The 23,422-nt window shown below is 44.3% G+C and overlaps 1 protein-coding gene across 2 annotated transcripts in view; it reads left to right on the top strand.

Moving 5' to 3' along the window:
- fam222ba (family with sequence similarity 222 member Ba) overlaps window positions 1-23,309 on the top strand; it is a 29,312-nt gene extending 6,003 nt beyond the window's left edge. For both annotated transcript variants that reach the window (XM_034153392.1, XM_034153399.1), the window contains exons 2-3: window positions 13,158-13,285; window positions 19,709-23,309. In XM_034153392.1, coding sequence (XP_034009283.1) covers window positions 13,204-13,285; window positions 19,709-21,414 — 1,788 coding nt within the window. In that variant the 5' untranslated portion in view covers window positions 13,158-13,203 and the 3' untranslated portion in view covers window positions 21,415-23,309. The remainder of the gene's footprint in view (window positions 1-13,157; window positions 13,286-19,708) is intronic.
- The last annotated feature ends 113 nt before the right edge of the window (window positions 23,310-23,422 follow it).

The following is a 23,422-nucleotide window of genomic DNA, read 5'->3' as shown; positions in this document are numbered from 1 at the left end:
CTGCTTTTCAGTAAGTTAGAATAAACTGAAATGGCAATGTGCCTGTCAAAAATGATCTCTGAGAGCATGTCTTAGGGTAAGAACAATGTTGTCTCCTGAATAGCATTCCTGCTTCCTGTGCCACCTGTATGGGGTTACATTCAGGGTCAGACCTCTTGCAGGCGTCTGTTGTCCGGGCCCCTTTTTTAGGAACTGGTTGTTCTTTGGAGACTGACGCGAAAAAGAAAAGCTGTCGAGTTTTAAGGGCCTCTTTTGTCAGACATCTTTCAACGATTAATGATTGGCATATCTCCTGCCATTTCCCCCTTTTGTTTAAGCTGTTGAGTTTGAGAGCAAAGAAATGCATTGACCGTTCCGTGTGATGTGTTTTGCAGCCTGCACACACACAGAGGCGAGGTTGTTTACAAAGGAAATGAATTGAATTAGGCAAAGAAAATGTCAACTTTTATCATGCTACTGCACAAACCATTTTGCATTCGTCAGGAAATATTCCCTGAAGTAGTGTAACATCCGCAGAATGTGATTGAGATGGAGACAGGGTGGGGGCAGAGGAAGAAGGGTGGGCCACAATATGAAAGGCATACTTGGAAGTGCGCAGAGTAAAGAGTCCTGAGGCAGGTCGTGTTGCCGTGTGACAGAGAAGCATTCGTCTTGTATCTGACGTCCCAGGGTCTCATTGCGAGGGATTGCCTGCGCTGCGTGTCGGCTTTCTGTAATTAATAGCCAGTATCCCCCTCACCCCATCAAGGGGACCAGGTGCTGCTTAGATCTGCTCCGGCATGGAAAGACAGCAGATACGCTATAGTGGGTTTTATTAAGATAAAACTCGCAGTTGTTGCCAACAACCCTCTCACTGTATACATTTCAGCCATCAGTGTACACATACCAGTCCTAGACCAAAAACAAAGAGAGGTTTTATCATTACGGGGAATTGTAATGGTGCACTGCTGATGGATAGCTTGTTGGTGAAAGATGTGGTTCATTTAGTCTACTTTGTGTCAAGCACCATTGTACTCTCGTCCTGTGCTGTTTAGCGGGGCTTGTGGCCCTGACAGATTGCCATCCCGATGGGGACATTTAGCCAGCCAGCACTGCCAATGGCACTGACACCATCATTAGGCTTTGATCAGCTGCAGTCTGCAAGGGGAAGAAGGGAGAGTAATATTCTTGATCTAATTACTGGGAGACATTTCAGGCAGTGTAATGTGTGATTTAACCTCTTGTCAGAGGCTATAAAAGGAAGCTGGGTTAATCTTCCTGGCAACCTATTTTCCACGCAGGGGAGGGTGTCTTTAAATGTCCTTTTCCCATGAAGCTGGTAAAAACCAGCACACCAGTGCGGTATGCTTACACACCACCGATGACTTTCTACTTGAAATCTCTCAAGGCAAGAATTCTCTGACCTTTGAATGTTAGCAAAAGCTGCGCAGGAACTCATGTGCTATGTACATTTGGAGAATTATAAGTGGAACAAAAAAGCTTTTCTTTTGACTTCTGTGTGCTCTCACCAAATGGATTTTTTTTGCAGCCCCTTTTGTTTCTCTCTCTCATTATTTCTCTTTCTCTCCCTCACCATAACCACCCACACACTGCAGCATGATGAGTGCAGGAGATTTGATTGAACAAATAGATTGTAAAGTGCAAACGAGGGGTTTGGGTTAATCAGTCAAACATAGTTAAACAATTCTTTAGGACATGAAGGGATTAGTCTTGCTTGCGTTGAGCTCATCAGAGCCCATTCTCCCCAGCCCTTGCCGGGCTTTAAGGGCCAAGGGCCACGGCCTCTCTGGCTCCATGGAGAACCACACACGCACCCCTCAGCATGCTCCATTGCCTCTGAATGCCCCACCACTCTTCTCTCCTCTTTGTTAGAGAGTACAATTAGAATGATGGATTAGCAAATTAAATGCAGACCTTTCTATTCATGGCCACCCTTGCTCAAAGTCTCATTCACGGGATCTATCACAAACCTTCTTTAAAATGGTTACCAAGTCCAGTCTATAATTCCTTCAGATAAGTGTATCCTTTTCCCTAAATTCAACCTTAAAAAACAGCTCCCTTACAACTTTGCCAACGTAAAGGCTCTTAGAAGTATCTTGTTTTTACAGGATGACTTCCTGTACATTTTCCACCCCTTTATTCTGAGTGCTGATGGCACTGATAGCAAGTGGTCCTGATGTGTTGGCTGGCTCAGAGCACAGCTGCAGCCTGGCCAACCCGCTCTAAATGACCTGTGTCATTGTCTCCATATTCCTGAGAGCAGAGCACTGACCTGCCTGAGCCACAATCCCTTTTAGCAACCCATGATCCACGTTGGGGTGCCTTTTTACTTTTTCAAACACCACAATATTTATTTCCACAAATGTAATTACCTCAGCCAAAGAGATATCTGCTGGTTCTGTTTTTCAGTTTGTTTGTTAGCAGGATAACGGGAAAACTACTGGATGGATGGACCATGGATGTATAAAGACAACTGGAGAGTTTCAGTGTTGGAGGCAGGGACACGTTCATATCTATCAAAGTCACGGCATAGCATCATGGCATATACTGTAACTCTTAATTTGGCTTTTAGCGCATTTTATACATTTAAGGTCCTAATGATTTACTTAAGAACCTTTCAAGTTTTCGTACTGGCTAGTTGATATAGTTTATTGAAATGATCAACAGATTTACAGCGTTTCTTTCCAAATGTAAGGGATAAAGTATTTTTGGGCCCGCATTTAGAAATCTAAATCTGCACTTACTGTATTGAAATGGCCTTGGTGAAATGATACACTCTCCAAGTGCCTCTACTTTGTTTTTGTAAAAGCTACTTTGGAGTTTACACATATTTTTTTTCTACAACTGTTTTAGACCATACCACTTGATTGTTTTGCAATGCTATCTTGAATTTAGAACAGAATCCATTATTTTATGAAATTGTTGATCAACAGAAAAGTAGCCTGTAAAAAGGAAAGGGAGGAATAGCTGCTTTTCTCTGTCTTATTCGAATGGGTATCTTTTGGGCTTTAGACTGTTAGTCAGCATTTGTAACTGCGGTGAGGTGCGTTCAATATATTAATATTCTGCTTTTACAGTCCAACGTCTATAATCTTAATCGTGTTGTGGTATTTTTGTAACATTGTGAAATGTTTCGCCTCAGAAACAATGATAACTTTTTCCAGTTATACTATCTATTGTTACACTGTCAATTATAGACAACTAGACATGTGGTTTTCAGTAGGTATGGAGAATGTTTGATCGATTTTTGTTATCAGAGTAATGAGTTTTAGTCAATATGAATCTTTTTCTGTTTACCAGCCCTATGTATTAGCACTTTGCAGCACTTAAAGTACTCTTACATTATCTTTCATCGTTTTGTTTCAAATGTAATTGTGTATTTGGAAATTCAGTTTTTAAGCCCAGGTTCCACTTTTCGTCTCCGTTTCCCACCAAGAAGATAACACAGGCTCCTGATATCTCTTCCTCCCTCTCCTCCAATCCCTCCTCCAGTGAAGTGTGGTGGGGGGGCGGTAGATGCTGTGCTCTGTTGAGACCCCAATTAGCAGGACTAGCAGGCCTCCTGAAGGTCACTCCCAGAGCTTTGGTGTGAGAACAAAGGAGTGCTAGGCGGTCAGGAGGAGTGCTCCGAGAGTGACGGAGCTGAGACTCTCATCCTGACCGACCCTGGAGTTCTCGCACAATAACCACATTTTATTAACAGCATATTCTATATTTTTGGCATTGCACAGTGTTAAAAAAAGTGGCTTAAGGTCAAGTGTTCTCTGCAGACTGTCATCGTATACTGTGACCATATCTGAGGGATCCATTTGTCATTAGCTCCAAAGTCCCCCACTTCATCAGCCCGTGTCTGGTGTCTACTATCTGGGCCTGATTGATGGCTCTGTCCTTATTGCAGGGAACGGGGGTCGATGGCGAAAAATTTGCTGCTGGGTGCATTAATGCTGTGCTCAATGGCATGGACCTTTGAGCATGCCTCATCAGTCTTGAATCATTATATGGCCGCAGGAGATCTGAGATGAGCGGGCATGATGCAAGAAAGCAAGAGAAAGTGAGCGATGGGAAAGAGTTTTATCATCTTGACTAACTATATTACTCATATGACTCCATCTCACTGGTACAGGCCAGACGAAGCGGTAATCTCAATCTTGGTATCAATTATGAATGATTTGATCAAAGCATAAGTAACACAAATAACCAATCTGAGCAGACAATCGATGCTAGCTTTTGGTACGCGACAGTTTTCGATACTCAGCTAAATTAGCACATTTTGGTCTGTACGTTTTAAGGTTTGATACAAGCTGTAATTGCATTCTCAATGTATATCAAACTGATGACGAAACTGAGGTCATGGGGGCAAAATATTAAACTATTTAGCTGATATATTTGCTTATTTTGATGTTCCATCATATTAGAAGTCCTATGATGCAAACTAAGCTGTTAAATCAGTGTAATAATCAAATTGGGGATGTGGTTGTTGTGTAGCACATTGCCTGATTGCTTAGGTTTTGTTTGTTTATTTAAACCAGTACCTGTGTAGGTGTAAAAATCCTGGTGCCATGACAACACCAGGTATACACCAACAGTGTGTAGGCTCACAGTCAGACAGACGGAGGCCCTGCGAGCCTGGGAGGGCCAGATGTTCCCATGCAGACACAGAGGTGAGATGTTTGCTATGCCGGGCCTGTGTTTGCTCTCCACAGAGTCACCAGCCGGCTGCCCAGTGAGTCTGCTGGGGGACAGAACTGGGGGCAGAAAGGCTCTCACATACACAGGACTATAAAGAAAAAACACAAACGTCTCATGCGTGGCCAGGGTTAAAAGAACCACATCTCACACAACTCTGTCTCTTTTATTCCTCTGATGGTCTGAGGGTGCGAGTGGGACTCGCTGGGTCTCGCTGGAGGCCAGACTGAATGTCAGAGCTGCCACGGAGGCGGCTGACCTTACCAGCCCTGCGTACACTCCGGATGGAGACAAATCAGCTTTTTATCGAACTTGTACACAGCAGGATTTGGCATTTGTTTTTGACTCAAAATATTTCTACCACTACATTGCACCAGTTGAGAGTAGATCTGCAAAGATTTATGGATAAGTTGTTGAGTATTTCATTAACCACCAACTATTCTGATAACTGATTATTGGTTTGAGTACTTTAATAAATAAAAGTCAAAATCATCTGATAGTAGTTTTTGAAATTTCATATTTTCTGGTTTCTTTACTTTAGGAAAGTTAACTGAGTATCTTTGAGTTCTTAAAAAAACCATGACATTTGAGAACGTCATCTTGGGCTGAAAAAAGCTTTTCTGACAATTAAAGACCAAGCGATTAATCGATAACCAATTTGAGAGCTTTTTCTTTGGTCTGCATTAGGAAGATCCCCTTAAAATAATGCGACAGAAGCAGAGTCTTACTCACAATAACAGTCTAGGCTGTAAATAACAAAACACACATTTAAAGATTACTCAAATCCGTCAGTGTTCATGATTCATGATTCATCAATGATTCAGTGGCCCTGAGTTATTTAAGCATCTTAATTCCTATTATTGATGGTTATTTGTTTAGATCTAGACACCCCTCACACTTATGTCACAGTTAATAAATGAAGAGGCTGTTATTGATTATGGTATGTTGTACATTAATTATATGCTCATTGTCTACACATGCTGAATATCATGTATCACGGTGCACTGATATTCATTCAAAACCGAGGTTTCCTTACTCAATGCAGCTCTTCTTGGCCAAGTGTCCCTTGTAAAAGAGATATGTAATCTAAATGGGTGTACCCTGGTTAAATAAAGGATAAGGAGAAAGGTGTCTGAACCAAGAGCTTGCAATAAATAAGAAGTCTAGACAAGGTTTAATGCGCGATAGGAAAAGGTTAAATTGTTTGAGCAAGACCTCATGAAGGGGTGGTCCAAGCATAATTCTAATTAGGGTTATTTCTTTATTTGCATTGGTATATATGCAGCTCATAAGGCAGAGAGGCCAGTTAGTGTAATGGCAAAGTGGATAAATCTCACAGCAGGCCTGTGCAACACTAGAAGCTGTTTTTGTGCATTAAGCCCTTTTAGGATGATTTGTGAGAGTCAGCGCTTGCACCATTCTGCCTAGCAGAGCTGCTCTGACCCCCCTCTTAAATCAGCCTAGCTGCGCTCCAAACAGGCCAAGGCTGGTTAATGCTGGGTCAATAATATGGGTCTGGGTGGGACAAACACACAGAGGCTTAACTTTTTTCTCTGTTAAACACAGCGTGCATGTCAATAGGAAGACACGGGAAATACTAGAGGAAGTCATTACTCCTGCAGGGGAAAATCGCTGCTGTATATGTACTGTAGGCTTGCCTGTGTAATTTCCTATGCATGTACTTTGTATATGTGTGTGAGAGAGATGGGGGAACAGCTGCATTGATTTGGTTTTGTGTGTACTCGGAGCAGAAATGTAAGCCGTGGGAACACCTGGAGAGAGGGGAATATTGGAGAAGAGGAGGTGGTGGTGTCAGCTCTGCTATTGGCTCTGTACCAACATGCACACACACACATACACTTCTGATGTGTGAGGGCAGCCTGGGATCCCAATCAACGGCACTTAACAAAGCTTCCCTCTTTCTCCCTTTAATCGCAGGCTCAATTTGTCACTGGGGTGTCCAATTTCTGATAAGCGCTTTGACTGAGAGAGGCGAGGTGGGTGTAGGGAGGAACACAAAATGGATGCACCTGCTAACAAATGAAATCAAACCACTCCATCTTCATTTCCCCTTTTTCTGCCAGCTGGAACAATGCTGCAGCGCTTTAGCTCCCAGCACATTGAGTTATTTCCCACTAAGCAGGGAGCAGGACTGGCTGACTTACAGTCAAATAGTTAGAACATGCCCAAAAAAGTATATCTTTGGGTAATGTTTAGCTGGAAATTACTATAGGCTTTTGACATTTTTCACTACAGAGAAGTAAGTAAGATTTCGGGCAGTGTAGTCTCTGCATATCTGTGTAATTCTAAACCTAGCCATCCTAGTCCTGTACCAAACCCCACTGTCTGGCACCTGACAGGGCAGCATGTGACTCAGCACATTGTTGTCTGGTGTGATATAGGGATATGTAAAGATAACACGGATGCGGTGGCATCACAGAGAAGATGAAAGGGAGCAGCGTTGCTCTCATATGTATGAGCGATGTCTCTGAGTTGTGTGATCTGATGAACCAGAAGGCTGGTTCTCCAGAGGATAAACAGTCTCGTTCGTGTTGTTTATTTGCATTCCTGTGGTTCTCAGTATTTCAATACTGTTGCCATCTGGCATTTCTAAAACATCAAGCTAATGTAGTGTGGCTCTGTCCTTTGGTCAATCGGTCCTTCCACTGCTTTGGCCTCAGTATCTCGACAACTAATGGCAAGAAATGTTCCAAGGCATTCATGATCCCCATCATTTGGTGATCTATTTAATTTTCCTTGAGCATCACTACCATATAAAGTGTGTTGTTATTTAATGAATATGACTTGATGGGCACCTATTTCTGTTCAGATATTGACGTTTCACATATAGTGTGCATATGTATTTCTTGATACCCAGACTCTCCCTTTAGTGCCACCAACAATTAGAGTTTTAAATGTAATGGCTCAACAACTATTGGAAGCATTGCACCAAAATTGTATCCAAATGAGTATTTGCCAAATGCTTTGGTTTATGTCCAAGTACGTGCAGAAGTAATGGCACTCCGTTCAGCTGTACTTTGAGCTTCCTGCTAATTAGCAAATGTAAGCAGACTAGCACACTCAAAAAGTACGGTGAACACAATAAACCTGCTATAGATTGGCATGTTAGCATTGTTTTTGAGAGCATGTTTGCTTACTGATGTTAGCATTTAGCTTCACCCCCACTGTGTTATTTGCTTCCAATTAAAACTACTAAGTTACAGTCAAATCTTTTGACTATCGGCACTGATACATTTGACTCATTTTATGTGTTAATCATCAATTCGAGCACATCCAATCCCTCCAAGAGAGCTGCTTCATGAAAGCTGTTTGTTTTCCTTTTCTTTTACTACATGTCTGATCTATTTTCTCCTGTCCCTCAAGTGGTTTAATACTGTCATGTCTGAGACTAGGCTGGCTTATTCCTCACTGAGGCATGCCCAGCTTCTGGCTGCTCTCTAGATGGATTTGCAGCAGATAAATAAATAACTAGGCCTGCACCCCTCACTTTGGATCCCCTCTGTTTTGGCAGGCCATCCACACTGCTTTTTTATCAGGTGTAAAAATGTCTGTCAAATGGCACAGCAAGGGGCCTCGGCATTTTGGCATTCATGACGCCATGCATGCGGAGCTGCCAGCACTTTCTGTCTGCCCGCCTGACCTTGGCTAGGCTTGACATGAGTGAGCAGACTTTTGCCGCATTTCCACTGCATGATACGGCAACGCTCTATCAACTTAACCCGCACTATGTTGGTTTTCATAAGCAAAAGTTGTGGATAGTTCTTGGTTTATGGTCTTTTTATGGTAGCAAGTGGCCTCTGTCAAAGTTTTAAGTGAGCTGAGCCAATACAAAAAGGTGAGTCAAAGACATTCGCCTTTGTGTGACACGGGACATCCTGCACAAACCCAGCATTTTTAAATAGCAACGCTACCGTTAATAGAGACCTAAAATGTTTGAACTTCCTCGCCCCATTTGTGGCAGTCATACACTTAGCTGTACAATTGATGTTCCTGTCAAGCTGTTGCTATATTTATCAGCTTAGAATTCTATCTACACTGAGGAGTACTATCGGAAACGAAATAGAAAACAGGACCTGATACCAAAAGTGAGTTGAGTCAAGCCGAACAATGCCCTGGCAAAGAGGCATTAGCTTTACCTTCCCCATGTGTAGTGCTCTTCAGGAAGGCAAGTGGGCTTAAGTGGCTGTTAGTCAAACTGCCCCCGAGTTGAAGAATGGACCTCTTCTGGCTTCTGTGCTGACTTGGTGGACGGATAATGGCCATGACATAGCTCGAACAAAGATAGCCAGGCCAGGAAACTCACGCCTGATATCTTCTCATCCTTACATCCCCCAATCATTATTGTCATCTTCTCAGCTGTGAGGACATCATCCAAGAGGCCGGGCCACTGATGTAGAGACAAGAGTGGAGGAATGAGGTCACTCTGATAAGAAGAGGCCTCATGCTTTGGCGTTGTGTCTCCTTTTCATAGCTTCATGGTGTAAGAGCCTGAGTTGGCATTGTGAAACCAACTTTCCGTATCTGACACGTAAGCTAAGATTTAACCGACTGTGGACTCTGCATTATTCCAGGGGCATGCTGTCTCTCTCCGCTCCATATCCACCATCTCACCTCAGGGAACTGTCACTTTTTCATCAGTTAGTTACTGAGGGTTCATACAGCCTCACAGTTGTTTCTCAGACTCCTCCCATCCCTGTATAGAAGAGTATTCTCGAGTAGCTGTCTCCCTCTCTCCCACACTACTGCAGCAGATTCCCTGTTTGACAGTTTTATGCCTGACACCTCGTGTCTAGCAACTGGGAAACCACTATTTTACAGACTCTCAATGTTTGTGCGAGTTGAGATTGGGTTTGTTGTCTTCTCTTGGTTTTTCGCCCTCCTCTCACTATCATGACCGACTCCCACTCTCTTGCCCTTTCTCTTTTGGTGTGAGATAACAGTCCGGGTTGATGAGGGGTCTCTGCTGACTGAAAAAGCAAACGGCCCGTTCCAACCGCCTCGGGATGTGCTGCAGTCATCAGGATCCATTGTGTGAGGCCGTGAACCAGCCTGTCGTAGCCTAACATGCCCATGGCCCTCTGCTAGCAACATAAATCCTTTTCTACTGTTGTTTGTAAAGCCTGATGGGCTAATGTAGGCAATACCAATGTGTCGTTTCTTCCTAACATGCTCCAGAGCCAAGGCTTTTTCCCCTTTCTTTGACGGAACACTCTGACTTGGTACTCAAGGGTAAAAAGCCATTCTCTATTTCCTGCTTCTTTTCTTTCTTTGCCTTCTATTCAGAGACTCTGCTTGCAAAGAAAAGTAATTTCACTCTTTCTGTCCCTGAGAGAATCAACACAGTGAAGTTGCATTGCATTTTTACTGCAACATCTTTTTCTTGGCTCTATTTCAGACCCATAACCTGGGGGTAAACATGCAATTAGAATAACAGCAGCCTGCTTTCTCCTCCACTCTCCTCTGCTTCAGCCGTTAGCACAAGCCATGTACAACATGGTGGCTTGGTTCTCCTAATTGCCTTTGCTTTTAATTGGTATAGAAAAGCTGTTAATATTCAACCAGCAACCAAACATACTTTTCGCCTTGTTTTTTCCCCTTTATTGTTTTTCTCCTCTAATATTGTTGAACTCTGTGCATATCCTTCTAATGAGCTTATTTCTGGAGCACATCCTCGCATTGCCTCATGCGTTACTGCCGGTAGATATTTAAATAGATGATTTCCTATGCTATTACCCTAATGCATTTCCACATTTGAATGCAGATTGTAGGTGATGAGGAGGATATTGATCAAAAGATTCAACTATAAATGAAGTCAGCTGTCTAATCTCCTAAATGGCTTCCGTCTTATCCTCTTTGCAATTTCTTTTTAAACTTCAGATGGCTTTCTTTTTCTCCTTCCCTACAGAGGAATGAAAAGAAAATATAGGTCAGCTTTTATGGGAGCAGTTTGACACATGACACACGCCATGCGCATCACTTACTCAAGTCCTGCTTTGTCTGCCCGCCTTTATTTGTCTATAAAGAGAGCGACACAGTTATTGGCACACTTTTATTACGGTTCTATAAGTAGCTGGTGGAGACTTGCCGAGTCACAGGGGCCCCCCATAATACTCTGAGAACCCTGTGGTGTCTGTCTGCATGGGGCTGATAGTGTGAGACGCCTGGCTAAACTCCACCAGGCCAATCCTGGCTGCACACACTGCAGCTGGCCTCCACAGACGCTACTGTGTTTCCACTGCGGACAGGAGGGGCTGTGTCTGTGTGTCACAAAGGCTACTAAGCCATTGGGTGAGACACCTATTGGCCTGGATGTGTGCATGGCTGGAGGGACAGAAAAAGTCCAGACCAGGCTAAACCCCTGGCATGGTCGCTGTTAGGACTCCAGCGAGCTCCGTCCCTGTCTGGATTCAACACTCTATCAGGTGTAGTCATCCTGCTCCTGATACAAATGGTCTGTGTGTTGGTAAATGCCTCTGTGGGGGCGGGCGTTTTTTGTAAAAAAAGAGCCTCTGTTTGGTGTGTGATGTATATTTCAAGTCGATGTGGCAGCGGTGCTGATAGGCGAGTCAGTCGACGGCAGGCTTTCTGTTCCGTTGGGTTTCATCTCTTCCTGCTCGGCTCTGTAAAGCAGATTGTCAGCTGGGGCATTACCATAGGCTGACCTTTGCCGCTGCGCTCCCCACTGCACAGCTTTCTGACATTCAGGGGCGCTGTGGGGGAGGCAGGAAGGGAGCGGACTGATGGTCTGTTGGCAGTTTTTTTTGCCTGTAGTGCGCTGATTCTATAACAAAATGCAGCGACAAGTATAAGTCTGTGTGGGTTTTTTTTCCCCGACATCATTTCAGTCTCTTGCCACCTTTTGATATTTACTTTCTCTGCACCCCTGCCCTGCCTGTTGTCAAAGAGATTGCTGTTATCCTTGTGTGAAATCTTGGCACCTTGATAAATGAGAGAGAGCTGGAAATCTTGCCTGCTGACATCAGGGCGCTATGTACCTAAAATCCTTTCCAAGGCCGAGGGAAAAGAATAACATATCAGGCCAATTAAAGTTAATGCATGGTGACACGCTGAATCGAGGGCAGGGATTGCTGCCATATGGCGGTCCAGGCTGTAAATCAAAAAGCAGGGGAAAGGGGGGGGGGGGGGGAAGATGAGAGTGGTGGGAGGCTGGGCAACAGAAAAAGGTGACGCAGCATCAACTGCACAAAAAAACACCCTAAATGTTCAGATCTGTCTCAAAGAATACAGCGCTGCCACCCACCATTCTACCCTTTTCTCCCTTCCTCCCCCCTGCCACCCTGCCCCTGCTGCACCCCAAGGTGCAACGCTCACCGGTATCTGTGTAGAACTGGCAGCTTCATTAAGGCTTGTTTTTTTTTTTCGTCCTCTCGCTGGGAGGATTTAAATGAGCTGTCATCCTGACCTTTTTGAGCTCCTGCTTTTTAAAGCAAGTTCAGCCCCCACAACACCCCAGCCCCGCCACCCGTCCTTCTCTCTTTCCACCTTTCTCTCTCACTTTGTCACTCTTTCCTGCTCTTGTCTCTTCTCCCTGCAGGGGGGAAGACACTTTCAAGCCATCACCCTGCGGCAGACAGGCACGCCAAGGTTGTTTTGTGGGTAATTGCCTCTCTCATAGACGCTGTTAGTCTGTGCACACTTTGCCGCCCTCCTCTGATGCTACGCAGCAAAAAAAGAGGGAGGGCGCGGACTCTGTAGACTTAATTTGCTCCCTCACTGTTCTTCGGTGCTGATTAAGCAAAGCATCTGTGGCGTTTGGAATACAGCAGTAAGCCAAGTGGAGCGTGGCTAACGTTTTTCTCCCTATCTATTACATCAGGTTATAGCGCAAAAGTGGCAGGCATTTTTTGGAGTTGCAACCCTGTTTATTCATCTCCTTTCACCACATTGTGAGCCAGCTCCATTGTTTAACTTCCCCTGAAATAAAGGCCTCTTTGAGGTCTACAGGACTTCAATATCGATCCGAGACTCACTAACTTGTCAGCGCCCAGGCCTCTCGAGTGTGTTCTTTTCAAGTGTACAGGAGTCATTCATTTCCTCCGCCGCGGTCTGGTGGAGGCGGAAAAGGTAAAGCGTAGGTAGCAGGGTCCAACTAGCTGACTAACATGCAGGCGAGCAGGGGGAAGGAACCCAGTCAATTTAAAGCTGCGCCGCCTCAGGCCCAGTCTGCCCGTTTCACTTCAGCTGTTTGATGTTTAATTGAAGTTGTTATTGGCATCAAATGTCACCTTACCTGATGCTCCAGGTGTGAATCGCTTTCTAATTGAAAGGTAACCACATCTCCCTCAGCCCTGAGCCTCGGGGGGGTCAGCCACAGAGTTCTATTAGTCTGGACCCAGCCTCTGGATCATGTGCTGCCTTGCAGTTATGTCTGACTGCTGACCTCGCTCTCTCTCTCTCTCTCTCTCTCTCTCTCTTTTCTCTCTCCGCAGTGTGAGGAGAAGTGTGTGTCCCATGTTGCATTAGTGTCTCTGTGAAATGCTGGCCTGTCTGCCAAGGCCAGGTGAACTCCCCCTCCAGCTCCTCCCCCACACGCAGATGAACACTGGACATCAGAAATGTAAGTATCTCCATCTCTCACACACACACACACACACACACACACACACACACACACACACACACACACACACACACACACACACACACACACACACACACACACACACACACACACTGCTAACTAGCACCAGCATCCCACACAAAAATACCAAGCTGTTACCATCCCTCTACCCACCCTACGTCAGATGGCCATGCCAACCCTGGCCTGGTTCTCTGGTGTTAGAACCATAAAGATAAAATGAAAATGTTTGGGCTCCAGGACCATGGATCTGTCGTCAAGAGAAATGTAAGATGAACTGGGCCATTTATTTGCCGATGATTTGGCCCTCTCCCTCCCTCATCGCCCCCGAAGATCTGTCTGCCACAAGAGTTCCTTCCCGTCTGTGTGCCACACTATCGCCACAGTCATGTGTTAGATTCCACCATCTCGGGTACTTTTCACTATCAGGAAGAGTCAGTCACTGTCAGACTGGCAGACAGATTGCGGCTGAGTGCTTTTGCCCTGATGATCTTGTAATGAGAGTGAATTTAAGAAGCAATCTGCTGCCCTGTTTTAATGGCAGACTAGTCAGAGCTGGCCCAGTTAATTCAATGTGTTTGAATTTCACAACTTGGGAATCAAATTGGACTCTTGACAGTTTGAGTGGCAGCTACTAACTGGACTGGAGGAGATTATAGTATGTCAAAACTGATGAGTATACATGGTAACAATTAGTGTTGTATAGTTGTTCCTTGTCACTGTTTTAAAAGTGTTATGATCATTTTTTTTAGCCAATCCAAACTTTGTTACTAGTTTTCTTTAAGGGAAAAATAATTTTGTAAAGGCCCCATGATTCAGATCAGCTCACATTTTTAATTGGTTCTTTCTTGGACAACGATACACCATTCCACAAAGTTACATTCAAATCATGTTAGTGGTTTTTCTGTAATACTGATGACAAACAGACAAAGAAACCCTCAAACAAAGACACAATGAGCATGTGTGGTCTCGATGATTGCACCGAATACTGTGATGACTCATACACTGAGCTTTTTACATACAAACCAAAAAGATCAATCACTTCCCAGACATTGAATATAGCCCATCCAGTTTTTCATTCCATCAGAAAATGTCACCTTTTCTTCCTGCCTGTTTATCTCCGAGTGGAAACTCAGCTCCAGCTTGACCCATTTCTTGCAGCAGTTTTTTCTCTGTAAAATGCTCCAGCTCATCAAGACTGTAATTTCAGAATCACAGTAATCAGCCAACCCCCAGGAGATCAGCAAGTGTGAGGGAGTCTGCTAAGTGCCAGCGTCTGTTGCCTCACTCAGGCAGACTTGTGACATAGTGCAGCCATCAGCTACACAGTTCCTCCGCTCTCCCTTTATGTGACACGCCAAGACACATGAGAGCAAGACACATGAGAGCAAGACACATGAGAGCAAGAGGCGCAACTGGAGTTCAATTTGTTTTTCTGCCCAACGCTCTAATCCATTTTGATGACAGAGCGTTCAGTCCTGGAAGTGTAATTTCAATCTATTTTTTTCCCCTCCTCGCCATTCTCTTGTAATGCTTTCCCTTTTCATCCGCTCTTCAAAGTATCATTAACAGACGCGGTGTTACATCAAAAGCTGTGGAACTGTTTTTCATTTTAGACTGAATCTTAGTCACAGAAAAGAGTGAACAAAAAGGATTCTTGACACTCATGTTATCTCTCTTGCTGCCAACTATCCATCCCCCGTAGACCCCCTTCTGGATTTTCACAGTTTGTGACGTTTTTTATGTTTTTGAGATGCCTTTAAGCCGCCACACACAACCAAAACTAGGCCTCAACCCTGGAATAACACTCTGCCATCTCCCTCCTGGCTGTCTGCAGGACTCCGTGTCTCTGCTGAGCTCCATAGTTAACCCAGCATGGAGGATAATTTGACAGCTTAACTCCATGAGAGGTGTGCTTGGCTGCTTTTAGATGAAATTCATGGACTAGTTGTCACTTGAAATCTTTATTCAATACTCTGACAGACTTCCACGGAAAGAAAAGGCATGGATGGAGAGTTTACATAATTAACTCTAATTTGTGTTCCCATCTATCTAACCTTGAGCACAATCCTTGCAGCAACACTGTAATGCAGTGTTTTATTTTACATTCTGCCCTTTACACCTCCCCTTCCCTCTGATTCCAAATGATCCATGCCTGCCTCCTCTCCCCAGGTGGATCTTTGCAGAGTCATTTCAAGTTACGAGCTTGCAGGTTGCCGTCAGAGGCGAGGCCAGAGCAGCTGCTCTATTTATCACAGGGATCAACTGTTAACAGACGATGGCTGTGAAATGTTAAGGCTGTCCGAGGAGTAGATTAGGTTTGCAAAGAGACAGTGGGTCACAAAGAAAACGGCTCATTCTCCAGGCAAGATGATTCAAGTACCACAAAGTGGCCCTTGGTCTTCAGTTCTGCTTACAGGCAGAACAAACAGTGAGTACAGCTGGGCCACTTGGCTGATTTTCAAAACTCATCCTTACTGAGATCAAAAGCAACCGTCTTTTCTTCCTCTCCCTCCCTATAATATTCTTCATTTTTCAAAAGGTCTTGTGGTTTTGATCTATCAGCATGGGAGGCTCTACTCAAACGTCTTTAAAAAATGTTCGGAGGTGGCCTCATGTGGGATATTCACATATCTAATTTGATGCCGAAGCTTCAGACCTAATTTCCTGCTCTTGTGTGAAAATTGCAATTTGCAGCAGCATGAGCCCATGCCCCCTGCTGCTTAAACCTCGTTCAATAAAAACAGTAGTTTGAATAAAAGAAACCCTAATTAGTGCCTGCTGACTGTGCACTTGTGATCCAACTAGCTAGCTAGCAGCGGGATAATTAACGCAGGGCCAGACTGGCCTCTTTCCCCCGTTTCCCTCCTCGGGAACGTGCTTAGTTGGAGATCTGAGAGATGATATGCTCGCAGCCACCAGCAGCCGCCTACAAACTTCACTCATATCCTCATTAACCCTCCCTCGGTACATTAAACTGTTCCTCTAATCCAGGTTTCAGGTTAAGGTTGAAATGCCAATAAGCTACATTTGCTTACAAGAATACATAATCAACAGCTGGCAGAACACTGAGACAGTTGTTAACAGCAAGAGGTCGATTTTATCCACTGTTTGGGAAAAGTCTAAACGGCAATTCACTGATTTCACTACACATTTTATAGCCGTTCTGTTCAAGCCTTCATTCTGATTTGCTTTTTTTTGTATCTCAAAATGCCTGCCTAAGCTTTGTTAACAATGTGTAATCCCTTTTCCAATTTAATGGATTGGTCAGTTTCCAGACATTGACATTGCATTCTTTGCTACTTGCCTGAGTCTTACAACTTAAGTATAAAACTCATTACACAAGTGCCAGAGGCAAAGAAATAACTCTGTACACAGTTACAGGCTCACTGGAGATTTTCTTGCTATATTTCTCAATCTAAAAGCAAGTGAAGGCTATGTATTCAATATTATTAATTCTCCTTACTACCATATATAAAGATATACACATTCATTTAGGTATTATATAAAATCATTTCATTTCGTTATGAAGAATGTTCACAGTTGAATAGTTCAAAGCCTTGAAGCTTCATTCATAACATTCTTCTTATGTCTTTTCGTTCTGTTTAAACCTGGTATTTCTGCACGGTTTGCACATAAAGATAAGGTTACACTTATATTGTTAGTATTGTACACTTTGTGTCATTAGATTTAATTGGTGTTAGGGTCATTTTGACTTGTGTCATTTAAACATTTCCATTAACTCAATGTCCAAGAGTCTAAAAATAAAATGTTGAGAAAAAACAGCATTTTCAAAGTAGTCAAAAAATAGCTTGCTCTACCTCTTGCTGCAAAAATATTGAGGCACTCTGGCATTTAACAGCACCTAAATTACATAACACAATAACAAACAATCTATTCTTCCAACATGTTTTAAGGGGGATGACGCTATAAAATATGACGGCACATTATGAAAAAAATGATATTTGGTACAGCATTAGACTTAAGTTACAGTCTAACCAAACGTTGATGTCTCTGTTGAAGCTCTTTAAGTGAGACTGTTTTCATCTACTTTCACCTTTCCTTGCTGTAAATACCTTTTTATCCAACTTGACTTCTCATCTCGGAACACAGAGCGGTTTCCTGAAATATGATGTTACATTTTTAGTTCCTGTGTTCCACAATCCTGGTTTTCATCCAAAGGAATCTTATCCCCATGAAGTGAACAAATATGTTTAATTCATTGCAACAGCTGATGGTACTCTCTTCCCACCTACTTACAACCCTGTCTTAAGCTACATAGACATGAGGTTTTGACAACAGTTGCAGAGGAGGCTGTGACAGAATCTCTCAGGCTCTAGATATACTCTGAATACAGATAGCAAACTATGGAGGACAGAAGCTGCCAAAATAAATGAATATGCCTAAATGTATCAAACATATTTAAATAAGGAAGCATAGGTATGAACCTAGCTGTGTGGATCTATGCACTCTGATGCTGATCAACCAATAGATGGATCCAATGATAGACTTTGAATTAAAGCCCCTCTCATTTGCATAGCAATGACTAAGAAATGTTTAAGTGTAATACAAAGAGAAAACATATACATAATTTAATAAAGAAATGCATACAACCCTATAAAAAATGTAAGACGTTTTTTTTAAATAAAGAACATGCAAATAAATATATAGAAAATATAAGGCAAATTGTAAATGAATAACGAAGCAAATAAAAACAGAGCAATTTGTCACATTATATATTATAATTTTTTTTGCAGCTTTTGTCCTCCATAGAAATAGGTACATTTTGTATGCATAACATAAATTATGTATAACACTGTGTGCCTTTGTATTTATTCAGTCTGCTTCTATGTTACTGTACAAGCCATCATTTCCAACAAGGCCATTAATCACTACCTGTGTTTGACAGCTGAAGTCCATCCTCAGCATGTCTGTGCGCCTGTGTTCATTTATCTGCCTTTGCTTACCGTGGCATTTATTCAGTGGCAGACATTAGGCCGCGGTGATGGCGGGTGTCGAGCTCCAGCTCCTTGGCCCAGACCCCTGCATTAATGAGCATCAGCCATCAGCAGGCTGAGCACTCGGTCACAGCGGCCCCCTGTGTGCCGCCCCATCCCGGCCCCCGCACATCGCCGCCCATTGTTTCCTGTTCACAAATAAAGCAGGAATTAATTAGCCGCTTGGCACCAACTCGTGGTGCAGCCGTGTCGGAGCTCGCAGTTCAGCTCCATGCCTCATCCCTCTACTCCAGCCTGCCTGCTGTGAGACTGAGCGTAACGGGCACCGCCGCATGAAACCACAGAGCTCTGCCAGCAATTCAGACATTTCAAATTACAGCTCACTCGACAACAGAGAGAAGCAGTCTGCATGCTGTAATGGTGACATCTTTTTTTAAACTGAAGTCCCCTGCTCATAAATAATGAAAGTAGCTCAGTAACCAGTCAGATCCTTCTCACAGATCAGCTCCACTTGTGTCCATCAGTCTGAGAGCTGTGGTGTAAGTAGGTCAGACTGGTACTGCTGAGGCGATGGGGACAGTGAGAGCCTGTCATTCTCTGAAACTGTTATCACTGACTTTTATTGTGTCGAGTGAAGAAAGTGTAAGTGATCAAATCGGAAATTGCAATCACGCCCGTTAGGCACCGACACCGACACGATCAGCCACACCTGCATGATCCTGTCGCACATTTTCAAATGGGCCCATATATGAAACTAACACATGCACAAACACATAACCGTGTTCACAGTGTCACATCGGCATTGTTAAATTTAGCCATGGTGCTTAGCAGGTGTAACAAATGTCTGCGAGCGGAGGCCTGGGAGGTGTTCCTGCAGATCAGAGACGCTGCTGCTGTGTCTGATTACTTGTCTGCTGTCATGGAGCTCTGCTCTTTGCGTCAATCTTTTTTTCTTCCCCTCTCCCTGCAGAATCCACGGGGGACCAACACTGCCTTCACTCATTCTTTGTTTAGTTTGTGATTCAGTAGCAAGCAGCATAGACCCCCACCCCAACCTCAGACGCACACTTATTGTTCGCCCCGGATGCTGCGTCAATTAAGGCCACTAAAAGCTCCTGACCTCAGAGTCACAGACGCCACCACAAAATTGGATTTTAGACTGGCTATGTGTCGGCCACAATAATTCAGCTGAGAATGAGATTGCAAATATCTCTTTGTCCTCGGGGAGATGTGATGGTCTTTGGTAGAATAACAGTGAGGTATGGAATATAAGAGCGCTGTCTAAATCAGGTTCCTCTGGGCTGCTCAGATTACAGCTGCTGTGCTCTTTTGTGCCATATCCACCTGGATTAAGTTGTCTTTCTCATTGTGCTTTTCTCTCTCTTTTTTTCCCTCCCTATTCTGTCTCTGTCTTCCCCTCTGACCCATTCTGTCCTCACCCCAGGGGACACCACACAAAGGATGCGATCGGCTCCATTTCCAACCCCTGCAGAATTGGATGCATTTGCTAAGAAGGTTGCCAACAACCCCCTCACCATCAAGATCTTCCCCAACAGCGTGAAGGTCCCCCAGCGGAACCACGTGCGGCGTACAGTCAACGGGCTGGACACGTCGGGCCAGCGCTACAGCCCCTACCCCTCCTCTCAGGCCAAGGCCGGCCTCCTTGCCGTCATCAAGGAGCCCACGGTCAAAGGCATCCTCAAAGATTTTGACGGCAGCAGGGCTCGCTTGCACCCTGAAGTCGTCATGAACCCCCACACCGGACCCTACCAAGTGGCTTCGACCAGCACTTTAAACCACCACCCGGCTCTACCGAACCTCACCCGACTCCAGCAGAGCTTACCCCTTCAACAGGACCCACCTCAGACTCTACAGATGCCCATCCCTCCGCAGCAGGGTCACAACCAGAGCCTCAGACACCCTCCCCCCATGGCCCAGCACCCTCAGGGCCCACCCAGACTCCAGACTCTGTCTCAGCACCCGGCCCTCGGCCACCCACAGGGGCCCCCTGGCGTCATGCTTCAGCAGCAGCAGCACCTCCAGCAGCAGCCGGCCCCCGGCCTGCAGGGGGGCAGACAGCTGCCAGATGGCGACGCACCGCCTAATGTTACCGTCTCTACCTCAACCATTCCACTCTCCATGGCCGCCGGGCTGCACCAGGGCCACCAGGCCGATCTGAGCCACATCGTTCATCAGATCAACCAGTTCTGCCAAGCTCGGGCCCAGGGCGTGGGGGTCACCTCCATGTGCGAGGGTCAGATCGCCAACCCCAGCCCCATCAATCGCAACCTGCTCATCAGCGCCTGCTCCAGGGTGTCCATGCACAGCAACCCCGCCACCCCTGGTTTTCCCCAACATAACTGCATTATCTGTCCTCAAGAGAAAGCCACAGGGCCAATGGGAGCCCACCCCCAACACAGCATGGCTGTTATGAACCACTTGCCTTCCAACCACAATGATCTCAAGCAGCAGCAGCAGCAGCATCACCTGCAGCATCTGCATCAACAACAGAGTCAGCAGCAGCTCCAACACAACGCGCAGCTGCAGCAGAAGATGCTCTCTTGGAATCAGCACCAGTTGGCTCACGTTCCCCACATGCAGAACGGTGGGAGCCACCTCTGCAAGCAGCCTTCCAGGGACCCCGCCTTCCATTTTAAGGGCATGGGCTACCCGGCAGAGGTGTGTGTGGGCCAGCCTTACACTCTGAAACCTCCCATAGAGAGGCCAACGCCCTCTCCACCTGTCAACAACAACGGAATGCCCGGCCACATGGCCCACTACACTAACGGCCACTACTTCCAGCCCCACGTTTGGAACAGCAGCATCCTACCTACACCCAACAGTGACAGCTCCGGGTCTCAGGACATAGCCATGCCATTCCACGGTGCGGGCCCTGGGGGCTGCACCACGCTAGACTGTGGGCCCCCTGGGGCTCCCCATTACATGCTAGGAACGAGCTCCTCCTCTGCCTCCGCCCAGTGTAATCTGATGCAAACAGCAGATTACTTGGGTGGGGACTTCCAGACGCCCTACTTCCGCGATCAGAATCTAGGGCTGATGGGCAAGATGCACAGGCCTCCTCTGAGCAGGGCGGGTCCAGAGGTCGGGGACGGCAGAACCGCTCTCATCCAGCACCCAGGGTACAGATAAGCTATGGCCTTATCTACACTACAGTTATCAAACCCCCTTTGTTAAGTCTTAAGAAAGGAAACACATGAATACATTGATAACTTAAACCGCTTAAAGAGGGTAAATTAATACAGTTTTTTTCCCCGTTTTTTTTAATAAATCTTGCAAGTGATCAATTGCTACTTTTATTTTTGTTGAGTGCTTTTACCTGGCACTTTAGGGAACTTTTTCATGTGTATACTGTGTGTGTCATTCCCTCCTTCCTCTATTTTACTATCTGTGTGCCTGGGTCTAAACAAACCCTGCGTTATTTCTATTTCAGACCTTTCAGTTATGTTTTCTTATGCATGTAAGAAAAGAAAAAACAGATGGATCCCTGCGACGTCTAATAATGGATGTTTTTGTGATCAGGGTTATGTCAGGAATTGTTGGCTCAGACTAGTTTCACTACCTTTTGATTTGGTGTTAACGCTCCGATCTCATCAGAATTGAAAGATTAAACGCAATCATTTGAGGGCAGAAGAGAGTATCAGTGCAACACCACCACACACGAATAAAAGCTCATGCACATGTACACATTGTTTTATTTTGCTTTTAACTGTAATTATTTATTTGTATAGTAGGACTATTGAAGATCTATTCCTCTCTGTCAGTTAAGGAAGCATGTAATCAGGTTGTTTGTACATAGTCAAGCTCCAGCTGGGAGCAGATGCGTTGAATAGGCATTGCTCTGTCCTGCTGAAAATGCTGCAATGAATTCAGGTGTTTAAAAACTAAAAACTTTTTGTCAATGCCAGGAAGGTTTGGCAACGAGATTGTGAAATGTTAAGTGCAGAAAAAAGTAATGAAAGATTAACCTTAAAATGGCCAAAGTCATGTTAACAAGGACACACTGTTATGAAGATGTGCCATTTATGTGTTTGTTTCCTTTTTGTAACCATGAAAAATGTATTACTTGAATGTTGAGATTATTTGTTTTGCAGTTATTGAAGGTTGGTAGGTTGGTTGGTTACGAGGACAAAACTCTGGAGTAGAATGAATAAAAGTGTTACTAATGTTGTTTAGAAACGAGCCTCGTCAAGAGTTTTGATCCTGACAGTGGGAACTTGAGTGATTTAAGTTATGTGTGGTTGCTACTGATTCTGATGTGAAGTCTGCTCGAAATGAGACCAAATTGATCACTTGCAAGATCACTTGGAGGAAAACAAAAAGGACTTTTAAGTTTAAAGTGAAACAGCAAATGCATTGTTTATTTTATTGTACACTGGCTTACCTACTAGACTACTGTAACTCTAAAGTTTAACGATTGTGTGTGAATGTCGCCTGCTGATGAGTTAAGGGTGAGTGTGTAAGAGTGTGTGCATAAACACAATGACGCCCATGTTTTGTTCACCTAACTCCCTAACAGCCCTTAAAAAGCCTTAAGTGTTTGGTCCTTGGACTTCCCTTGAAAATGAGCATGGTTTTAATGAAAAACCCCAAATAATAAGGAGAAAGAAGATGCTAAGGATACACAGAAACAGCAATTTATTGGTTTCTTTCTTTCTGGTCTTTTTATTTTATTGAAGTTTTGTTGACTCGACAGAGAAATTCCTTTAGAGATTCTTTATTATGGAGAGCAAGAAAAGGAGTAATATTTTGTAATTATATATTTTAGCAAAGTGTAGTTACTGAGCTGTAACCATTTTTTTCCAAGCTTCAGTTTGCAGTTGTGACTATAATACTTGATTTGCTTGTTATTTAAATTTCATTTTCTTCTTTTGTTTCTTGTACTATTGCTGTGAAATGGAAGAAGGTCCACAAGCCTTTCTTTTGTGTCATTCTGTACGACAGATGAGAGGCAAGAGAGTGAGAGTTGTGCTACTCTTTTTGTAATATTGTAATAATAAAATAAAGTTCTAATTTATGCTTTGAAATGAGTCTGAAATTTGGTTTGGATCATCTGCAACACTCACACTGAACACGGTTGTGCATTTCTTCTCATTCTCCCTTCATTCTTCGGGAGCTAATTGCAAAAAAGGGCTCTTAA

The sequence above is a fragment of the Trematomus bernacchii genome, unplaced genomic scaffold (assembly GCF_902827165.1).
Source record: "Trematomus bernacchii unplaced genomic scaffold, fTreBer1.1, whole genome shotgun sequence".
NCBI lineage: Eukaryota > Metazoa > Chordata > Actinopteri > Perciformes > Nototheniidae > Trematomus > Trematomus bernacchii.
Note: the sequence above shows the minus strand (reverse complement) of the source record. Positions and strands in the feature narration are given on the sequence as shown.